This window comes from Hylobates moloch, unplaced genomic scaffold (assembly GCF_009828535.3).
Source record: "Hylobates moloch isolate HMO894 unplaced genomic scaffold, HMol_V3 SCAFFOLD_15, whole genome shotgun sequence".
Classification (NCBI taxonomy): Eukaryota; Metazoa; Chordata; class Mammalia; order Primates; family Hylobatidae; genus Hylobates; species Hylobates moloch.
The window spans coordinates 1,279,403-1,301,938 of NW_026652290.1; the positions used below are offsets into that span (position 1 = coordinate 1,279,403).

At 58.5% G+C, this 22,536-nt stretch overlaps 1 protein-coding gene across 3 annotated transcripts in view; it reads left to right on the forward strand.

Annotated features, from left to right (window-relative positions):
• LOC116482929 (septin-9) overlaps window positions 1-22,536 on the forward strand; it is a 123,692-nt gene that overhangs the window by 92,303 nt on the left and 8,853 nt on the right. The window contains exon 1 of one of the 3 annotated variants that reach the window (XM_032176451.2): window positions 1,710-2,586. The exons of the other annotated variants lie outside the window; for them this stretch is intronic. Within the exon in view, the coding sequence (XP_032032342.1) occupies window positions 2,532-2,586 (55 nt within the window). The 5' untranslated portion in view covers window positions 1,710-2,531. Of the gene's footprint in view, window positions 1-1,709; window positions 2,587-22,536 lie in introns of those variants that run through there. 3 annotated transcript variants of the gene reach the window in all.

Consider the following 22,536-nt stretch of genomic DNA (forward strand, 5'->3'; position numbering starts at 1 on the left):
TGTCCTTGAATTTGGAAAAGGTAATTATGAGTTGAAGGGTGGTGCCCAGCTGTTTCCCATCTCCTCTGAGGACAGGAAAAAAAGGAAATAAATGATGTACAATTAGAGCAGTTGGTTAGATACGAGGGTGAACTTCCTGGCTGGGAGTATGGCCAAGCCCTGATCTGGGTTTCCTGAAAGAGCTCGGGAGGTTTCTAGGCCTGGTCATGTGGCTCTGAGTGATTACATTGAAGGGGCAGCGGCTGGGGCTGGAGCCGGTGGGCTCTGAGCACAGTCACGCAGGCATGGGCACTTTCTGGCTGCCCTCCTGCCATTGTCCCTTGAGTTCCCATTTTGGTGAGACGTGCGCCCTGGCGGGGCTCCCCAGGGAACTAACTATGTTTGCTGCACTGTGTGTGGAGACGGAGAATGTACAATTGGCTGACCCTGTGCTAATCTGGTGGAACTCCATGCCAGCCCTGGGAAAGAACAATTGCGTGGGTGTGTCCACACTCACCAGGTGCTTTTTAGAAAAACACTCGAGAATAATGCTGTGGCTTAGGATGGCTGTTGTGCCAGACCCGGCATCTTCCCAGGGGGCTGTGTTGTTGGGCTGAGTTTCTTAGGTACTGGACCCCCAAATCCCCAAATACGGCGTGGACAGGTGGTCCAGTAGGGGCTGGACTATCCGATAGGCCCAGGTGCTGGAGTTCAGACAAGACATACCCTGGCCTGGCGTGGAAGATACGGGGTGCTATTAATGGCAGCAACGGCTCCATTTCTGAAACCCGGGCTCCCAGGCAGACGAGGGTGTGCACGCATCTGAAATGTCTGTGGTTTTGCAGTTCCCATATCCACAAACTCACTTGGTTGAAAATAGTTCAAAATATCCAAAGCATGAGGGAGGGAGTGCCTGCTTTTCTTAAAAAGGAAAGACTTGATTTCATCTACTTAAAAAGCCACCCAAACCTAGAACATTTTCCGCAAGGGACCCCCTGCCTCCGGCCTCTCCAGAATGGCTGGAGAGTCTCAGCACTCCTGCACATTTAGGATATTTCAGAGGGGGTGGGGAGGGGCAAGTGGGCAGTGAGCGACCCCAGACCCAGGAGGAGCTCTCAGGCAGTCCCCGGCCACACATTCAAGGGACCGGAGTGCAGTTGTAGCGTTGCGGCCTGCTGCCGCGGGGTGGGGTGTTGTTCCGTGCTGTGAATTCTCACATGGCCCCTGACTGGCCAGAGGCCAAGGGTCTAAGTTACGGGGTGGCAGGGAGAGCGTGCAGGAGAGGGTTTCTGGCTTTCCAGGGTGAGTGGAAGAAGCGCCTCTCTCTGTTGTAGGTGACAGAGCTGGAGGGCCCTTCTTGAGGATGACAGCCTGTTGCTTCTCAAGTTCTGTGTCTAACCCAGGTCCCCAAGTCTACCCCAGCCCCTCGGCCCTGCCTGCCTTGTGGGTAATAGAGTTTAAGGGTAGAGACCGCTGGCCTGGAGGGAGGGCTAGGCCTCAGGTTAGGGCCCAGAAGGGAGGGAGAAGCCCTTGGGGCAGCTCTCTTTCTGCCCACTCACTGCCTAGCTCCTTCCTTCACACCTTCCTTTGGAAACGTCTGCTCCTGACAAGGTCTACTTCCTGCTCTCAGGAGGCCCTTATTGTGGAGGGAGGGAGGGAGGCGGCGCCCGTCTCTGGCTTCTCTGACAGCCGTGTTCCATCCCCGCCCTGTGCCCCTTCTCCCAGACAGTGCCTTCTCCAGGGCCCACCCAGGAGGGTGCAGCAGTGGCCCCCGGGGTGGTGGTCGTGGTGGGGGTGTTAGCTGCAGGGGTGCCCTCGGTGGGTGGGAGTTGGTGGCCTCTCGCTGGTGCCATGGGACTCGCATGTTCGCCCTGCGCCCCTCGGCTCTTGAGTCCACAGGCCGGGAGCCTGCCTGCCAGCCGCGTGCGCCGCCGCTTAACCCTTGCAGACGCAGAGCGCGCGGCGGCGGTGACAGAGAACTTTGTTTGGCTGCCCAAATACAGCCTCCTGCAGAAGGACCCTGCGCCCAGGGAAGGGGAGGAATCTCTTCCCCTCTGGGCGCCCGCCCTCCTCGCCGTGGCCCGGCCTCCACATCCGCCCACATCTGGCCGCAGCGGGGCGCCCAGGGGGAGGGGCTGAGGCCGCGTCTCTCGCCGTCCCCTGGGCGCGGGCCAGGCGGGGAGAAGGGGGGCGCTCCGGTCGTGTGCCCAGGACTGTCCCCCAGCGGCCGCTCGGGCCCCAGCCCCCCAGGCCCGGCCTTGACAGGCGGGCGGAGCAGCCAGTGCGAGACGGGGAGGCCCGTGCGGGTGTGGGAACCTGATCCGCCCGGGAGGCGGGGGCGGGGCGGGGGCGCAGCGCACGGGGAGGGGCCGGCGCCCGCCTTCCTCCCCCATTCATTCAGCTGAGCCAGGGGGCCTAGGGGCTCCTCCGGCAGCTAGCTCTGCACTGCAGGAGCGCGGGCGCGGCGCCCCAGCCAGCGCGCAGGGCCCGGGCCCCGCCGGGGGCGCTTCCTCGCTGCTGCCCACCGCGCGACCCGCTGCCCACCAGCCACCATGTCGGACCCCGCGGTCAACGCGCAGCTGGACGGGATCATTTCGGACTTCGAAGGTGGGTGCTGGGCTGGCTGCTGCGGCCGCGGGAGTGCTGGAGAGGACCCTGCGGGTGGGCCTGGCGCGGGACGGGGGTGCGCCGAGAGGAGACGCGACTCCTAATCCAGGCGCCCTCCCGCCGAGAGCGCCGCGCGCCCCCAGCCCCATGCCCGCGCCGCCTACGTGGGGGACCCTGTTAGGGGGACCCGCGTGGACCCTGCGCGCCCTCACAGGACCCTGCGCTCGTTCTGCGCACTGCCGCCTGGGTTTCCTTCCTTTTATTGTTGTTTGTGTTTGCCGAGCGACAGCGACCTCCTCCAGGGCTCGCGGGGCTGCCTCTGAACTCTCCAGGACGCACAGTTTCACTCTGGGAACAATCTATCGGTCCCCTCCCTTCGGCTCTCGGGCCCCGCTTGGACCCGGCAACGGGATAGGGAGGTCGTTCCTCACCTCCGACCGACTGGACAGCCGCGACCTGCTCGGGTGGACAGCCTTCCCCTCCCCCACGCCAGTTTCGGGGCCGCCAAGTTGTGCAGCCCGTGGGCCGGGAGCACCGAACGGACACATCCCAGGTCGTGGCAGGGTCCAGAGTGGGATGTCCCATGGCCCCCATCCAGGCCTGAGGACATCCTCATCCGCCTGCCAGAATCCGGCCATGGGGGGCAGAAGGGGCCTGCGTGCGGGCAGGGAGAGCATTTTGGCTCTCTCCTGTCTTGGGGGTTTACAAAGTGTGTTGGGACTTGCGGGGGCTGCTCGGTCCAAGCCTGGGTCTGGCGTCCGCGTCTCTGCGCCTGTGAGTGCGTGCGCTTTCCTGCGTCCTCGTGACTGCCAGTGCTGGGGCTCTGCGTCCTGCGTCCGCGGGAGTAAATACAGCAGGCGGAGGGGAAGCTCACACAATGGTCTCCAGCGCTCTGGGGCAGGGCTTCTGAGGGGCGGGCCTGCCTCTGCGGGAACCTGGAGCCCCCGCCCCTCGGAGAGGCTCCTAGGCTGACTTGGGCAGAGCCCTCTGGTGGGCCGGGAGGGGGAAAGGCTGTGTTGAAATGAGCAAACTGTTCAGGTGTCAGGCCAAGCTGGGAGGTGACCAGCCTGAGGTCTTCCCCGCTCCATGGCCAGAACCAGGGCTGGCGTCTGGGTGTCCTGAGCCCAGCTGCCCACACGGCCCACCTGGGGTCAGCCCTATCTGTGTGGGGGAGGCGGGGCCTCCTGGGGGACCGGAACTTTGGCTGGACGCCAAGCAGAGTGTGCCAGTGGCTGTTCTTCAGGGCTGGGCCTGAGGAGGGTGTGGGGCGGCGAAGGGACGGGAGGGGGTTGTGATCCAGTGGCCACTGGTGCTGTGTAGAGTGTGAGCTCGAAACATCATAGTTACTTTGTCAGCTTAGTGGTGAAAGCACTTTTTCAGGCTCTAACCCTTTGCATCCATGCTTCCCACAGGAGGGGAGGTCTGGGTCTGCAGAGCTGGGAGGGCTTGCTGTTCCCGCCCTCCCTCCCCCGCAACACCTCCTCATCTGGACATCTTTGGGCACATGCTCATACCGGGGTCTTCCTAGGTCCACTGTGTTCCGTTGAGCCTCCTGCAGTCCCCGAGTGAATGTGACCTCCCTGCCCCTGCCTCTTTGCAACTCTTTCCTGCGACCACTCCTCCAGGGGCCTTCCTTGTCCCAAATGTCCAACTGGCACGACTGAGCGGGTCTGACCACTTTGCAGTAAGCCCTTATGGAGAGAGGCCCTGTGTTGTGCGGAGCTCTCCTCCTGCCTGTGGGATCGAGGTTTCTGCTCTCAGTTCCTAACTGAAAGTGTTGGGTCCCTGGTGGGATTTCTGGGGAAGAGCTCTCGTGTCTCAACGGGAGCCCTGTGGCGGGAGGGGAGGCCAGGGTTTGGGGTTGTGTTGGTTGTACAGCTGTCACCATTTGCACGATGAAAGTTGTTAGTGCTCCTGCCTTGGGTCTCTGGGTGAAACTCCACCCTCGCCCCCATGTGCCTCCATCTGGAGCTGCTTCTGCGGCTGCCTCCCAAGCCAGTTTCGTGACCCTGTAATTTAGTCCAAGACAATGGGCTCATTGAGACCATCCTGGCGCAACAGTTGGCAATCCTTTGGCTCTGGGGGAAGGTTTCTCAGTCTTGGGGAGTGGGGCCTCAATCTGCTGGTTCCCTGTGTTTATCAGTCTCCCCCTTGTGTGCCCTGAATGGTTTTGCTGGCAATTCTGGCCTTAGAGCCATCAGGTGGCCCGAGTCGATAGGTGTGAGAGACTGTGTGTGTGCATGAGTGTGCGTGTGCATGGGGGCTGACCTGGGGCATGGAAAGGTGGTCCTCCCTGGTGCCCAAGGAGACTGGAGTATAGTTGGGGGGTGTGGGGGTATATATATGGGAGATGGACAACCTTGGGTGGACAGACAGACGTGGGGAAGGGATGATTGGAGGAGGTGGAGGAGAAAGGGTGATTCAGCCCAGTCGGGGGTGATGTGGACAGGCAGCTTCCAAATCACGGTAGAGAAGGGTCACCACTAGCTAGCAGGGGAGAAGTCAGTATGGAGGAGGCTGACTTTGAGGGAGTGTAGGAATTGGATTGCAAGAGGAAGGAGAGCCTTCTGGCCAGCGGCAGCCAGCAACAGTGGGGGAGGCCCGAATGAGCTGGCTGGAGAGGGGGCTGGGGCATGAGGAGGGGCCTGCCTGTGAAGATCACATGGGCCAGGCTGCGGAGGGCCAGGCATGCCCGCCGGGAGTGCAGCTGGTCCACAGGAAGCATCTGGAGTGGCTGGGAATGGGCGCAGGAGCAGCGCTGCGGGAGCACAGGTCTCTTTCCCGGGGGGGGCTCACCTGGTGTTTTGGTTCCTGCAAGGTAGGCCGAAAGGGTGGGGAGGAAACTGCCAGCTCCTCGCAGCGCTGGGATGGTGGCCCCACGGTTCCTGAGGCCAGCGGATGTGGGTGCCTGTCACCATGTGGGTTGCTGGGGGGCGGAGACTCCAGGGGCCACCCCTAAAGCAGGACGAGCTCTGAGCCACGGCATCTCTGGGGGCAGTTTTCCAATCGAGCAGACGTCTAGGCCTGGAATCCTGTAACAGAGGCCACAGGGCCCTGATCAGGGTGTTCTGGCAGGTTTAGAACTAGTGGCAATATACAGGGTAGACAGCAAGTGACCTGGCATGGGGAAAGGGGCAGGTGTCCAGGCCGGCAGAGCACACCCGCAAGGGGCAGGTAGACAGGAAGCCATCCGTGGGCCTGTGTGTGTGCTTGGAGTTAAAATTCTGCCGATGTCCCATGTCCTGGGCACATCTACCCCCTCCCTGGGGAGCACCTTTCTCTTCACCTTTTCCTTCCCTGCCTGTCCCCTTCACCCAGGGCCTTCCCCATCCTTCCCGTCTTGGCGACCAAGGGCACCATGGCTATATGTTCCATCACTGATGAGTTGCACGGGGATTCAGTCCTTCTGCTGTTCTGGCTGGGTCCTGCAGGCTCAGAGTTCCTGGGAATGGAGAGGGTATCAGTGTCTTCGGTGGACTCAAACTTCCCGCATCCCGCCTTTGCTCCCCCTTCAAGATAGGTCTCCGGGCTTCAAGGTCTTAGGGCTCTGTGGAGGCCCCCACGTAGCATCAAGGAGAATGTTTTGTATTTGGCTGATGAGATTTTTAGAGTCTCATTTTCCACTTTTTCACTGTACAAATGTGCCTCCAGGCGACTGCAGCACCCGCCACTGCCCATAATAGGGTGACAAGAGGGATGACCCTTTCCTCTTTCTCCCTTCTGGTTGGTGGAGGCACGGGGCTGGCGGACGGCATGTACTTTCGTGAATTCAGGCCAAATCTGTTATCGCAAACATGATTACAACTCGGGTCTTTGTGTAACAAAAGCCTTTCCAAGTGCCAGCTGTTGGCCTGCTTTGCTCAGCAGTGTTTGCTGTAACCAGATTTGCACACCGAGAAAGAATCCAAAAGTCCTTGATGTTTGTTGAAACAATCTGGCCCAGGACCCACGTGCTCAGATCCCAGAGCTGTGTGGCATCTGAACTTCTCCCGAGCCCCCACTGTCGCCCGAGGAGGACCCCCAGAGCTGTGTCCTGGAGGCAGAGCAGGCTGTGGGACGGGCTTCTGGGTGGGAAGGACCATGTGGATATGCCTTCTTGTCTGAGAGTCCCAACACCTCCGGGACGTGGGAGCTGGTGCTGGCAGGATTCAGGTGCCTCTTTCCTCCCTAGAGAAAAAGGCCCCGTTGCTTGGTAATAGGTGCAGACCTGTCCCTAATTAAAGCCAGGAGGCCTCTTGCATGATGAATCCTGTCTTTAGCCAAGACTCAAGGCCTCCTGTGAATACTGCCTCCTTGCAGTTTGAGCTTTTGTGGTGGGAGGCAGGAGCCATGGGGAGTGGGGGCAGGCCTCTTAGACGGGTCCCACAGCCACTGGCAGCACTGACTTGATGCTCTTTGAGTTCAGAGCCCAGGGCCAGACAGACCCACTGTCCCGCCTACGAGCTGATTCATTTAGAGGGGGGCGGACACAGCACCCAGGCGGTAGATGCACTGTGATCAGCCTCGCAGCTGAGCTGTGGGTTCCCTGGGCTGGATGTCTGGGAAGAGGCAGGTGGAGGTAAACGCCAGGACACCCCTGCAGTGACTGGGTGACTGCAGGCTGGAAATGCTTTCTGCGGGCTGTGGCTGTCCAGGAAGGTTTTGAATGGGGCTAGTGGACAGAGTTTGCATCCAGAGGGGCAGTGCTTTGGAGGAGTGAGGGGTATGGCAGCGTAGGGATGCCCAGGCCACCCTCGCTCTGCCATTGGAAAGCTGGGCGGCTTCGGTTTCTTCAGTTTCTTCGCCTATTTCTCTGCCTGCAAAGTGGGGTTAGAAACAGCTCTCTTTGAGGGTTGCTGGAGGACTCTGAGATGCAGCCCGTGGCGCTGAGCACGGGTCCTGCCTCCTACGGGTGTGGTGGGTGTCGCGGCTGGTGTGGCATCTGGGCGGGAAAAGGGGGCGTTTGCAAAGGACAGGTAGGTTTGGATGCTTAAACATGCAGATCTGGGGATGGCAGGTCTCAGGCAAGGGCCTGTGCGATGCCAGTGTGTGAAGAAGGCCGGACAGCGCGGTCACCACTAATTATGGAAAGCACGGCAGACACCAGTGCCCGTAGGGCCCGCCTGGGGGTCCCTCTGAGCCCGGCAGATACCCAGGCTCCAAGTGTAGCCATGGGACCCCCCTTTTCCTGCCTGGCTGACATTCTGGAGGCTGGTGTCATGTTGGCTGCAGGTCCCTCTTACTGGGAGGTTGTCCTGGTCTTCCCTGCCACCCTCTACCCCCACCCCCACCCTGGAGTGTCACAGATGGGTGGACCATATGCCCATCTGCAGGGCCAAGTGCTGACAGTGAGATGAGCACTTGCTGGATGACCAGACTGTGAGGACAGCGGGGGTGCTGGCAGCCTGCGTTCGGCTCTGCAGGCCGGCCTTTCCCTGAAAAGCGGTTGTGGCAGGGTGTGTGTCGCAGGGAGTGGTACCCGCTGCCCTGAACGTTCTTGTCCAGCAGGCCTCTGCGAGGGCCCAGTCAAGTGTGGTGCAGAGCTGGGCTGGCAGCTGGAACAGTCTCATCTTGTCCAGTGGTGAGACCAAGGGCTGATGGGCCAAGGCTGCGTGCTGCTCGCCCAGCCCGTGGACCCATCCACTGAGCACCCCCACACCCCTACACTGGGCCCGGGGTGTCAGGAAGTGGAGCGGGGACTGGGTGCCTGGAAAAACAAACTCACCAGAGCCTGAGCCCCCCGGGGTCAGTATCAGGCAGTCACCACAGCGCCCGGTACACGGTGGCCACCTGGTCTCGTCGGCTGTCTTGGTGGTGGAGAGCGTGCGTGGTGGCCATGCGTGATGGGCATCACCCAGGGTAATGCAGATGTGCAGATTATGCATTTGTGTGTAGGAGCCAGGGACTTTTCAGCCTGGCAACTTGTGGCCTCTGCCTGCCTGTTGGGAGAGAGGTGCTGTTCCCTGATATCCTGGTGCCAGGAGAGCAGAACTAGGGTCTCCTCCTCCTTTCTCCACCTCCCATTTCTTGCATGCCTAGGCATCAGGGGCGGTCACACTCAGGGTTGAGGCTTGGCCACCGGGTTCAGGGCCTCACTATTCCCATCTCTTCCCTTTGCCAGCCAGCCAAATGCCCCTCCCTCACCATGCTGGGGATGGGGCTGGCCTGTTCCTCTGAAGTCTCCTTGGTGTATAGCCTAGGCTGGAGCCCTAGGCGATTCTGCCACCCCCTCCCCTGACTTTTTTTTTTTTTTTTATTTTGATTCATCCCAGAAGCCAAGTTCCTGTGCTCTCCCTTGACAAAGCCACTGAGGAAAAATGGTCAAACACTGGCTTTCTTTCCAAAGCCCTCTTGGTTTTTCCCAAATTTGGAGGCTCTGAGTTGCTTATGAGACCAAAGGGTCCGGAAATCTCTGGAACACAGTCCCAGAAGTGGGAGGATTTGTCATCTCTCCAGCCAAACAGACCCACCAGTTGGCCCCTAGACACCCCCAGGCGCCTGGGGGCATTTCTGGGCTCAGGCTGTTTAATTTGGTCTGCAGAGCCCCGAGGCTCCGTTTAGACTGGGCCAGCAGACAGTTCTAGAGACTTCAAGTTTGTTGTCGTTTTTAAAAGTCCTGCCAATGCCCAGAAACTTAGAGGAACAAGAAGATGATCTCGATGTCAGCCGGGACCATAAACAGCGAGGCCCGCCTACCCCCCATGCCTGCTGCCCCCGCTGTGCCTGCCCCCACTGCTCCCCGTAGCTGGGTCTCCAGGGGATTGCCCGTGGCCATAGGGGAGGCCGGGAATGCGGGGCTCAGACTTTACTCGGCTTCTTGTATTTTTGTGTTTTTCCTTGCCCATATTCTTTCTCTGAAATTTCTGAATCTCTGAATCTCTCCCTACAGCCTTTGGCATGCTGTCTCCACTGGCATCTCTGGGCCAACTGGAGAAGCCATCATTTGTCCAGTATCCAGAAAATCAAAGGGCCTGGCCTTAAATACATTGCAGTGCCTTCCTCCCCACATGGCATCGAATTTCCTGTGTCCTCAAAGCCAGGAACCTGTGCCTTACATGTGGGCGATGAAGCCATGCAGACACTTGGAGCAGCTTTCCTGGGAGAGTCTTCCTTGCCTTCCCATCCACCCGCTTCCCCTCCCCTCCCCTGCCCGAAACTCTGGCCACAGCCTCGGAGGGGTCATCTGGGTGTAGGATGCTTCCGGGTGTACAGCTGGAGGGGAGCAGTTACCCCACATCCCTGTCTTCAAGGAGCGCCCCTAGGGACTCAGGTCTTGGGGGATGGCAGAAGGGTGGGGTGGGGAGTAGGGCGTTGTCTCGTGCCACGTGGGTGTTATGTAGACTCTGAACGGGCAGTTCCCGGGAGCTGGCTTTTGCTTCTCACCCTTCCACAGCGCTGCCCCTCTGAGGGGCTGGAGCTCTCCGGAGCCCTTTGCAGCCTGTGGCAGGTCTTTTCTGATTCTGTGCCTGGTTTCGCAGCCTCCAACCCATAGCCAGTGGCATGAGTTAGAGACCCATTCCTGGCTGTCTCTACCTGTGGACTTTGTAGGCAGCAGTTCCCTGGGGCAGGACCCCTTGGGTATGAGGGAGGGAGCCACCTGTCTCCTGTCTCCAGGAGCTTCAGGATGGACCTGTCTCATCTTTCTTTTTGGTGGGAAGAGAGCAGTCCTGGGCATGGGGAATGTGGCCTGGACAGAGCCACGTAGCCTCTCCCCTCCCCCAGGCAGGACCCTGAAAGATGGAGATGGTTCTGCTCCTGCCAGGTCAACAGCCAGCAGTCTGGTGGGTTTCCATGCAGTCCATGCTCTCCTTCTGTCCCCACCCCCCACCCCATGTGCAGGAAGCTGGTTCCCAGCAGGGACCCTTGGCCCTGCTTTCCACGTGGGTGGGCAGTTTCCCTGCGAGGGGCAGGCCAGGCCCCTGCCCTATGTCCCCCAGAGACCAATGTTATCTACAGTAAGAGCATACAAGTCTTTCTGGCTCCAAACCAGGCCTGGAGGGGCGGTCTTCTCCTCTGTCCTCTGCCTCTTGCCCCACATTAAAGGTCAGGGAATGGAGTGCTCTGTACGTTTGCTGGGGTTCGGTTTTTTCCTTTGGTTTAAAACGAAGGGCTGGAATCCCTGGTGCAGATTGCACGGTGACGGGTGCTCCTCGGGATCCACTCGAGGAGCGTTACTGCTGAATGCCCTGCCAGGCCGGGAGCGTCGCTGGGGGTGGGAGAGGCAGTTGGCGTATTTATCTAACAGCCATCCATGGGTACCCCAAGGGCCAGCTCTGTTCTAGGCACTGGGGGTCTAGGCCTGAACTCAGGAGAAGGGGTAGAACAGGAGGGCTTCCTGGAGGAAGGCTTCCTAACCAGAGACTGGGGTAGGAGCTTGCCAGGCAGGTTTCCAGGCGGGTGATGCTGGCCAGCCTCCCTTGCCATTTTTGTTTTTGTTTTTTTTTTCTTTTTTCTTTCTTTCTTTTTTTTTTTTTGAGACAGAGTTTCGCTCTTGTTGCCCAGGCTGCAGTGCAGTGGCACGATCTTGGCTCACTGCATCCACCGCCTCCTGGGTTCAAGCGATTCTCCTGCCTCAGCCTCCTGAGTAGCTGAGACTCCAGGCACCCACCACCACGCCCAGCTCATTTTTTGTATTTTTAGTAGAGACGGGGTTTCATCCTGTTGGCCAGGCTGGTCTCGAACTCCTTACCTCAGGAGATCCGCCCACGTTGGCTTCCCAAAGTGCTGGGATTACAGGTGTGAGCCACTGCGCTCGGCCTTCTCTTGCCATTTCTGCAGACTCATAGTGTGTGTGGAAGACTGTGTGTCTGTGCCTGGCACAGCTGCCCTCGGCACTCAGGTGGGAGGTGGGGGAGAGGGCTGTTGGTGCCAGCACAGGTCATGGCATGAGACAGGCTCCCCCAGCCAAGCGGGGTGTACTACAGCATTGAAGGGGCTCTGCATCTGTCCTCCTCCCCAGGAAGCCTGGAGGGCTGGGAGGGACCTGGGTGGTGAAATAACCCAGGTGGGAGAGAGGCACTGTTAGAAAGGCAGAGGGGGCTGCAGGTTTGTAGCAGCGAGCTTTCAACCCTGGGCCTCCACCAGAAAACCTCGGAAAGGGCTGCTTTGCTTTTTTTCTAAACTACAAAAGAAACCCTTGGCCACCTGGGCCCCTTGGGGTCAGGTGGGGGAGGAGAGCCTTCATTCGCACCTTTGTAGGCCCAGTACCGTGCAGAGGGAGGAGGGTGGAGGCAAAGGCGAGGTCCCTCCCTAGCCCCCCTGCCCTGCCTGGTTGCTGCTCCCAGCCCCCTACTCCTGGCCTGGAAACATGGAATCTTGGGACAGCTGGGGTAGGGGGCACAGAATGGAGACCCTGGTGAGGGAGGAACTCTTCCTCCAGCCCTGGCTGTGGCCACAGCAAGGCCAGGCTGGGAGGACCTCACTCAAATATTTACATCTCTCCTAATATTTAAATGATGAAGCAGGCTCCTGCACACAGCTGCCCTGGAGCCAGCTGTCGCCTGCCCTGCCCTCCCTCTCTCCCTCCTTTCCCTCCCTCCCTCCTTCCCTCCCTCTTGCATTCTTTGTCTCTGACCCAAGTCCAGGCCCTTCCAGCTGTTCCTTCCTTACCCACAGGCACCTCCTCTGACTGAGCTTCTCCTTGTTATTTTTCACGACCATTTCCTTTAATTGAGCACCTCCTAGGTGCCAGGCCCTGGGCTGGTACTTTGTATACAAGGTCTCTTTTAATCCCCCCGAGAGCCCACTGCGGAGGCTCCAGTGCTGGAAGGCCGGCCCAGGTCCTCCCAGTCCACACCTGCATCCGTCCATCACTCCCTGCTGCGGAGACCTGTTCCCTGGGCCCTGGCTGAGTGAGATGGAAATCTCTGTCTACTAGTCCTTGGGAGAGTGGGGATGGCTGGGGGTCCCGGCCCTGGGGTCTGACGGGGGCTGCCTCTGCCCCACTTCAGGCTGGCTGCTCTTCCACTCAATGACCGAGTTTGCAAACCAGAATAACAGTGCTACCTGGCTGGTACTTTGGGTGGCTGGGAAGTGTGGGAGAGGGTGCACGGAGGGGCTGAGTGAGGTGTCAGCATCGTGGGGATCTCTGAGGGTAGCTTTCCCAGGTCCAGGGCGGAGTGTGGAGGCAGAGGGCGCGATGGCCCAGCGTGCCGGCTCACATCTGGCCTTGCCCTAGCCCACACGGCAATGTAGGGGAGTCATCAGCCTCTCAGTGCCTCGGTTTCCCATCTGTGCAGTGGGGACAAGAGTAAATCACTGTCTTCAGGTATGGTAAGCACTCATACACATTGACTATTGCAGAATGAACACAGTGAGCCCTTCTTAGGCTTCTACTACATGCCAGGCAGGGTGCCAGGCCCTAGTGGAGAGGGGACAATGATGGGCAAGCTGGCTCCTGCCCTCAAGGGCTGTCGAGCGGGGAGGAAGGCGCCGGCTGCCCTGGCTGTGACCTGGAGTGGGGTGATTCGCAGAGAGGCTGGCTGGGGGCTGCTCCCTCTCCTGCTTGTGTTCCGTGGCAGGGTATTAAAACTGGGTTTTATCATGGATTTCCAAGGCCCTGACTGTGGGACCTCAGGCAGGTTTTGGGACCTTGTGACCTTGTTCCCGCTTGTCATTCAGGCCTTTGTCCTCAGCAGTGCCCAGCACATGGCGACTTCTGCATGTCCTTCAGTGTATGACTGACCCTGGAGCTGAGACTTGGCGGCTGAGGCTGGACATTGTCCTTGGATAACTCCCAGGGAGGTGGGGGCAGGGTGGGGCCGTGAGCTGGCAACTCCGAGTCCCCAGCAGCCTCCGAATGGAGGATTCTCAGGGGGAGGAAGGAGGGGATGGGGGAGATGAGGCTTGTGAGTCTTCAGGAGGGAAGAGGTTCACACCTGCAGCGCCCCAGAAACACTCCGGGGTGCCCAGGCTTACCCAGCCCTCCTGAGCCAGAACCACCAAGAGTTGGGGACCAGCAGTCCATTTTTTAGCAAGATCCAGAAATGATTCTCCTGAACAGTCCGAGCCAAGAATGACATATCTGGAATCAGAATATTAGAATTACAGGGGAATCGAGAGAACGGGCCCGAAATGTATAGGGACCTCAGCTACATGGCGCCACATGGAGAAAAGCACCCAACATCGTCACTGTATGAACTTGTTTAAACACACACACACACACACACACACACACACACACACACACACTCCCCAGTAAAGACTGGAAAGACATTTGTCAGAATATTGATGGAGGTTACCTGGGTTGTGGGTTTATAGATTTTTTCCCTTTTTTTTTCTGCATTTTGCACATTTTCGGCCTTGTGCCTAAATTCCTTTTATAGTCAGGAAAAAAGCAATAGATGTTATTTTTAAAGTTCATGGTGGCTTGCGCCCATAATCCCAACACTCTGGGAGGCCAAGGCAGGAGGATTCCTTAAGCCCAGGAGTTTGAGACCAGCCTGGGCAACATAGGGAGACCCCCCACCGGCCTTTTTTTTTTTTGACAGCATTTCACCGTGTCCCAGGCTGAAGTGCAGTGGCATGTTCTTGGTTCACTGCAAACTCCGCCTCCCAGGTTCAAGTGATTCTCATGCCTCAGCCTCCTGAGTAGCTGGATCATAGACACTCGTATTTATAGGATCTGAGAATCCTACAAGAGCTAAGCCTCCATTCGGAGCCTGCTGGGGACTTGGAGTTGCCAGCTCACATATTTTTTAGTAGAGACGGGGTTTCACCATGTTGCCCAGGCTGGTCTCAAACTCCTGGCCTCAAGTGATCCACCCATCTTGGCCTCCCAGAGTGCCAGGATTACAGGTGTGAGCCACCGCACCCGGCCACGGGAGACCCCCTCTTAAAACAAGAATAAAAATAAAATAAATAAAAGTTTACTGTCAAAAAGAAAACCACATCACCCAACCTAATCTCCCCCTGGGATTGAGAGATGAGGAAGCAGAGGCCGGAAAGTGTCACGTTCTCTGGTCGCTGGCAGTCAGGGCACCCGAGGCCCAGGCTGGTTTTCTCGTGCTCCAGGCCTGGGGTGTCAGGTGGAGCCCCTGCTTTGCCCAAAGGTCTAGGTGCCTCTGCTAGCACTGCCTGCTTCTGCATTTTTGGCCACAAGGAATGTGGGCCAAAGGCAGGGTCCTTGACCTCTGCCCAGGAGGGTGAAGCGGGCTGGTCCTCCTTGTCCCTGCTCCGAGGCCCCTGTGGCTGTGCCTTTGGAAATTGCTGCCCCAAGCTAGTGTGTGGAGCTGGGACAGACCTCACCGTGGACCTCGTGGGGTCATTCCATGTCCGGGCTGGAAGGGATCTTTCGGTCCAGCCCTTCCTGTTCCTCACCAGGAAACTGAGACCTGAGAGGTCATCTGCCTGGGCTGGAGTGGGTGTAGATGGCGCTTGTGACTCCTGCATGCCACATCCAGACAGTCCCTCAAATGTGGGCTTCCCACGCCAGCAGCCATGCTGGGGATAACTTGGCCGAAACTTGCGATTTAATTAAGAGAAGTATGACTCCTCCTGCAGCCGTGTGCTCCACAGGCTCCCTTCTGCCCCCACCCCTCCTGCAGCCCTGTGCCCCACAGGCTCCCTTCTGCCCCCACCCCTCCTGCAGAGGGGCCTCATGCTGGTGGGTGGGTCCCTGTTGCTGCAGTGGGCCCGGGCAGTTTCTGGGCAGTGGAGGCTTGGCTGTCTTCCTGTCCAATGTCCCCTGTAGCCCACGCTGTCCGGGAAGGGTGGGGAAGCGCTCAGCCACTGGGGACTTCACAAGATGGGTATCTGGGAGATGCTGATTGGCAGGCCTGGCTCCCATGGCCCACAGGCAGGTCAGAGGTCACAGTGCTGAGCTGGGCTGAGTTGGCAGCTCAGGGCAGTGGGGGTGGGGGTACCTTGCTCAGCCGTGGGCCTCTCTGGCACCAGGGTTTGGAGTTTACTGTAAACAACTCCTTCAGTGTTTCCTTCTCTCGTGGGCCACCAGCAGAATTGAGGGGCCCTCTGTTGAGGAGGTGTAGCCTGGGAGGGGGTAGTTGTCTGTCTACCTGATCCTTGTGGACAGGTGACCACAGGCTTCCTGCCCCGAGGGGCTGGGGGAAAGATCGGGGAGGCCTCTCTGGCTTCCCCACTTGGAAGGAAAGTACAGGCAAAGGGGGGACACATTTCAGCCAGTACCCTCTGGCCGTGCTGGGGGCACAGTGCCCGCCCTGCCGACACGAGGGGTCAGTTCTCCCCAGGATTTAACTTCAGCCTTCAGTGCAGGACAGATGAGCACTCGGAGGCCCAGAGGACTCACATCACGAGAGAGAAGAATAGATTGCCCACCGCCTGGAAGCTGTGACCGCACGGGCACTGAAGATTCAACAGAAAAGCGGGACACACGGGTGACCTGAAAGTCCCAGGGTCGGTGTGGTTAGCCCCAGACAGCTGGGGAGCTTCGGGTACCAGGCTTAGCAGGGGAGGAAGGCCCCCATGACAGTTTGCTGGGGCCGCTGCAACAAAGCCCCACGAACTTTGGGGGCTTAAGACGGTTCTAGAGGCCAGAAGTCCAAAATCAAGGTGTCGACCAGGCTGATCCTTTGGGGGCTCTGTGGGAGGCTCCGGCCCAGGCCTCCTCTCCCAGCTTCTGGTGGCTCCCGGGCGCTCCTGGGCGTGTAGATACGTCACGCCACTCCCTGCTCCGTCTTCACATGGCCTTTTGTCTGTGTCTCTGTGTCTTGTAAGGACGCTTGTCATTGCATTTAGAGCCCCCCCCTAAATCCAGGATGCTCTCATCTTGAGATCCTTTATTGCATCTGCGAAGACCCTATTCCAACTCCTGTCACGTTCACAGGTCCGAGGGCTAGGGCTCTGGCATGTCTTTTGGGGTCACTATTCAGTCCACTGCAGCAGCTGATCTTAGGGGAAGCAGAATGTTCTAGGCTTGGGGTGAGCGGAGGGAGCGCTGGGTGGGGAGCAGGAGACCAGGCTCGGAGAGACCGCGGATCTCTTCTGTCTGATGAGGGCGTGATGAGGTTCTCATCTCGGGTCCTCTGAATGGCGGCTTCCTCTGAGGAGACCCTTTCCCCTGGACTTGCCCCTCCAGAAACCTCCACTTAGGTCCAGGTCCCAAGGTGGATGGTAAGAGGTGACTGTCCCTGCCACACTTGATGGGTGAGTGTGTGAACAAGGCTGGGAGCGGGATACTTGTCATTTCTGTGGACAGATTCCAGAGGCTTATGAATCTGCTGCTGGGGAAGGTGCCTGATCTAGCCTGACCCCCCACCCCCCACCCCCCACCTCCCCCTTCCCGCCCCCCTTCACCAACCCTGTTCCCAGAACTTCACTTCCCCAAAGGCAGGCGCCGTTTCCTGGACTTCTCAGCAGCTACCCCCTACCCCAGACCGCTCTCCTGTAGGCCCCTCTGGTCTCAGCGCCCACTCCTTCCTGGGCTCCTGCCCCCTACCGCTAGGCTTCTGGGCAGAAGTGTGGAGCCCCCTCGCTGTGTCTGGCTCTCGGGGTATACCAGGGGTCCTCCCAGGGGCCCACCCTGCCCGCTAGGTTTCCAGGGAGCTTTTCGAGTTCTTAGTTGGGCTTGTCTCAGAGCAGGAGGGGCCCCGGCCGAGTCTAAGAGTCCCCTCGGTCACACCCTGGGCTGTTTGGAGCAGCCAGGCAGCCCGTCTTCTGGAGGCGCTGCCTCTCTCTGGTTACCCCTTCTGGAATCTTCTGCGTCCAGTTGTGGCCTTTCCTACACAGCACACCCACCACCCCCTTTTATCTGTGACTCTTCTTTGTCAACCTCCTCATGTCTTTGAGAATGGAGACCAGGTCCCCCTCACCCTGGAGTTCAGCAGAACCTAAACCAGGCAGATCTGTGTAGGTTCACGTGGGGGGCTCTGTGGCCACTGTGGCTCTGCCCTCACCTCCAGCCCAGCTTGGCGTGCTTTGGGTCATATCATTCAGTGCTGGTCCCCCAAACCTCTTCCCTGGCTCTGCAGGCCAGGGAAGCAGCTGGCTCCTGGGTGCAGCTGTGACCGGAGCCTGAACTCTGCTCCCTGGGGTCACCGTTCCCTGTAATTAGGCTGCAGCTTATATTGGCTCGGGCAGAGGCCATCTGCTGCCCGCCTTGGGGCCACAACACAGAGAGCCCCGTGATTAATGGAGGCTCCACCTGGGTCAAGTGGCCACTGGTGTTAGGCGCTTTTTTTTTTTTTTTTTTTCATTTTTTAAGTGCTTGTAACATTTCCCTTAATCGACAATGAGACGAGGAGGGAGGGAGGGGTGGCTTCTCTGCCCAGGCAGATCAGGAATGGTCACCACCTGTGTGTGCAGTGACAGGTCTGGGAACAGACAAGGGAGAGCTTGTCCGGGAGGCTGGACCTTCACACCGATGCTGCCTGTGCCTGGCAGCTCCGTCCCGGACCTCAGAACAGACACTGACCAAACACGCCCCTCAGGGTCTCCAGGTCCGGGTCCTGGTGTCTGGCAGAGCTTCCCATCGATGGGAAGGAGCACAGGGCAGCCTTGCTGGCTCCTCGCGGGGAGCTGGGATGCATTTCTAAGAGCAGCATGCGTGAAGCCTGGGGTCTGGGCAAAGGAGTGTTTGGGGAAGTGTCTGCTGTTGTTGGAGGGTGGGGAGTAGAGGGGAAGGAGGGACACGCGGTGGGCGGAGGTGGTGGCCGGTGACCCTTTGGTGGGGACGAGGGGCTCTGAGCAGACCTGGAGCCAGCATCACGTGTCTGTGTCTCCAGAATCGAGGACGGAGAGCTGCCACAGAGGCCCTGGCGGGGTGTCTGGGGCCACCTAAAGGACGTGGGGGGATTACAGCTGAGGAAAGCCTCATTTTGGGGGACTCCGTACTTAACCTTTGAGGCCCTCAGAGCTGCAGCCTGTGGTTTTTAGAAGTCAGTCACCTCCCAGGGCCTCCCTCCTGCCTTCAGCGACTGCCATTTATCAGGGAGTCTTTGACCCAAAGAGACCTGAAAGGTCATCTGGTCCCTCTCCTATCCCCAGGCAGGCCACACCTAGACCCTCCCACACAGATCCGTCCTCACACTTCTGCTGCCTTCCACAAGGGAGGGAGGATGGGTGGCCCTCTCACCCAGGCCCTGGCGGCCCCACCCCAGCCAGGAAATTCTTCCTCTTTATCTGCCTCACATCTCTTCCCCTGCGGCTTCCGCCCATTTCCCCTCAATCTGCTCCTAGAGGAGCAGCCAGCAGCTGGTTTAAAACCCGGGGGCGGGGGGTATCACATCTGAGTGTGTGCCAGATGTGCTCCCATTCCCATAACTGATTTAGTAAAGAAAAAAGGAAGTCCAGCAACTTAGCGCGACTTTAAAGTCTGCCTGGAATGACCCTGTGGCTGCCGGAACCAGGGGCACGCGGTATGGCGGGAGCAGGCACAGAGAGGCCTTCGTCCCGGCTCAGTCGCTGTTGCCCTCTTGGAGGCTGGGCTGTCTTTCAAGAAGAAGACCCAAGGCCCTGTGAGCGGTGGCCTCCTCTGGAGCCTTTACTGTGGTCTTGGTTTTGCTCTGCATAAAGAGAGATGGCATGAAGCAGAAGCTGCTACGTGGCTGTCCCAGGTGGGCGCCCGTAGTCCCAGCTACTCGGGAGGCTGAGGCAGGAGAATGGCGTGAACCCGGGAGGCGGAGCTTGAGGTGAGCCGAGATCGCGCCACTGCACCACAGCCTGGGCAACAGAGCAAGGCTCCATCTCAAAATAATAATAATAAAAAAAAGAATAGAGAAATCTTTCCCAGAAGGCCTGCAGCCACTTCCCCTTCATTTAAAAAAAAAATTGCACATTTCCATTCTTTTTTTTTTTCTTTTTTTTTGAGATGGAGTCTCGCTCTTGTCGCCCAGGCTGGAGTGCAGTGGCGCAATCTCAGCTCACTGCAAGCTCCGCCTCCTGGGTTCACGCCATTCTCCTGCCTCAGCCTCCCGAGTAGCTGGGACTACAGGCGCCCGCCACCATGCCCGGCTAATTTTTTGTATTTTTAGTAGGACGGGGTTTCACTGTGTTAGCCAGGATGGTCTCGATCTCCTGACCTCGTGATCTGCCCGCCTCTGCCTCCGACAGTGCTGGGATTACAGGCGTGAGCCACCGCGCCCGGCCGCACGTTTCCATTCTTAAACAGGTGGCTCTCTGACCCTGGGTGTGGTTACTCCAAGACCCTTCTCTGGTGGAGCACGATTCTTACTGTCCCTTGGGGGACACTTGGTAGTGAAAGGGACCCTTGAATGACTACGGTGGGACAACAGATGTGAGCTGGGGTTGTCCCAGGAAGGCTGAATGTATGGGCCTCTTGAGCCAGAGGAGACACAGCAGAAAGGTCTGCGGCCTATGGGACCAAGCAGGAGAATGGCCGGTGGAGGCTGGGGCAACGCGCTTGCCCACTGTGAAGGGCCTGTGTGAGCTGATGGCTGATGAGAGGGTGGTGGGGCGAGGCTGCCTCCTGCCAGGCTAGACCAGCTCCAGGACACCCATATCCCCTTTTCAGAACCGGTGACTCAGTGGCTAGAAGGGGCTTCAGAATTGACGGGACACGCAGAGAGTCGAACGGAATGGCTGGAGTGGCCACAGCAGGCTCAAGGCCTCTTCCCCTTTCTTTTCTGTGTTCTGTTCCTGGGGTCTATATCCTGGGGTTGCTGTAACAGAGTGCCACAACCTGGGGGCTTACAAACATAGCTTCCGGCGGCCCTTGGAGATTCCCGGCACTCTTTGGCCTGCAGATGCATCACCACCATCTCTGATCTCTGGCCCCCGTCTCCATGTGGCTTTCTCCCCCTGTCTGTGTGTCTTTCTCCTTTTCTGTCTTTTATAAAGATGCTCACCAGTGGATTTAGGGCCCACTAAATTCAGAATGATCTCACCTTGAGATCCTTACCTTAATTACATCTGCAAAGATCCATTTTCCAAATATGATCATGTTTGCAGGTTCCAGGAGTTAGGACTTAAGACATATCGTTTTGGGGGACATTTAATAAACCCAGGGTTGGTGCCAGTGTCCCCTGCGGACACCATAGCAGAGTCTGGAGTTTCCTTGTATAAAGGAATCCATAGGACTTCTTTTCCCTTCTGGAGGGATGAGACTGTAGCTGGGCTGGGGAAAGCTGCTGGTTCAAGCTGGGGCTGGTTCAGCTGGTGCTGGCTTGCCAGGTTGTTAGAGAGCTTTTTTATCCAGAGAGAAATTAACATCACAAAGTTGGGGGATAAGAGAAGGTTTGGAATCCCAAGGGCTGGCTGTTGAGGTCAGCTGCCCACCCCCTTTACGGGGACCCAGGCCTGCCAGTGCTCCATTTCTGGAAGGAATGCTGTGGGCTGCTGTGCCCCATAGGCAGGGTGGAGGGTCCCCTTGCAGCCAGCGAGCTGCTCTTCCTGTAGCGTGCAGAGGGAAGGAGGAGGCTTGTTTATTTCTCTTGGCCTCAGCCGAAAATCCAACCACAGGCACATCATCATTGCAGAGTGAGCCAGGCCTCCTGGGTGGGGCTGTGATGAGCAGGAAGGACCCCCGGAGTGCCTGGGACTTCTCGGGCCCAGGGTTGCCAGAGGCAGAGAGAAAGAAGCCTCCTTCTAACAGTTGAGCAGAGATAGTCATCAGAACCCATCAGATGGGGCAGGGTAACCTCACAGTCACCCTGAGTGGCCTCCTGTGGCTCTTCCCTGGGTGCCGACCCCCCTGGTGCATTTGAAGTTTTCAGGGATACTACTGACGCTCCCTGCACCTCCATCCAGGGGTTGGTGGAAATGATTCTTTTCCTCCTTGTCCAGAGGCACCGTGGATGATGACCCCAAGTCCCAGACCTCAGTCATCGGGCCATGTGTGCAGATAAGCCTGGGCAGTCAGTAACCCTTGGCCACCAAGCTGGCCTCCTGCGGACTGGGCCGGCACTGGAGGCAGGTCTTAGCTGCTAGCGCCCTGGCCCAGCCAGGCCTGGCCTTGGGAAGGCAGAGGGGGAGGGGACTGGGAAAGGGATTGAGCTGGCGGGCGGGGTGGCACCCTGGTTCTTCCCTCCCAGACCTTTGGCAGGTTTGAACTATCTGGCTGCGGCTCTCTAAGGAGGGAGCACCTCCTCCTCCTTGATGTGGACTTTGCCTTCTGTTCATGTTGTCCCTGTCCCTAAACAAACGTGGCTCTCTGTGGGGAGCCCGGGGGCCGGCCTCCACTGACACTGCTGTTTCCTGGCTTCCCTTTGCAGGCTCCGCTCAGCTTCACTGCACCTATTTTTATGCCCTTCCTTTTGGACTGTTTTGCTGCCTGAGAACACGCCCCTCCCCATCACCCCAACTGTGTCCTCCTCCCTATCTGGAGCCTGCTCCACCTGCCCCAGGAGCCACCTCCCTCCTCCACCAAGCAGCCCAGTCCAGGGGTGGGGCTAATTTGTGTCCCTCCAGAAGCAGGTCCTGAGACAGGGATTTCAGTGGGAGGGGACACCAGGGGATGCCTGAGTGTGGGAATGGGCCAGGCAGGGAATCCAGCCAATAAAGGGTGCCTCATCAGCTCATTGTGACCACAGGTGGCCGCCCAGCCCCCGTACCGGGCAGCATGGGGAGACTGCAGACTGTGCCCCCAGCCTTGTCACACCTGGGGTTGGGGAAGGGAGCTGGGGTTTTTATACTTCAGTTCTTGGCTAAGGACTGCACTGTTCACTCCTTCCAGCCTTCCGAAGGCTTGGGCACTAGTAAAGGCTCTGGGTGGAGACACAGAAATAGGCCATGTAAAGTCAGTGGGTGTGATTGGTGGCAGTAAGGACAGGACAGCCTCTGCCACCAGCAAGGTGACCACACATGTCAGCATGCACAGCCCCCACAGACGCACACCCAGGAGATGGTAATTACACCACCAGCAGTCATCCTTGCTGTGTGCTGTGCCTGCACCCAGGGCATCTTTTTTTTTTTTTTTTTTTTGAGATGGAGTTTCGCTCTTGTTGCCCAGGATAGAGTGCAATGGCACAATCTTGGCTCACCACAACCTCCGCCTCCTGGGTTCAAGCGATTCTCCTGCCTCAGCCTCCCGAGTAGCTG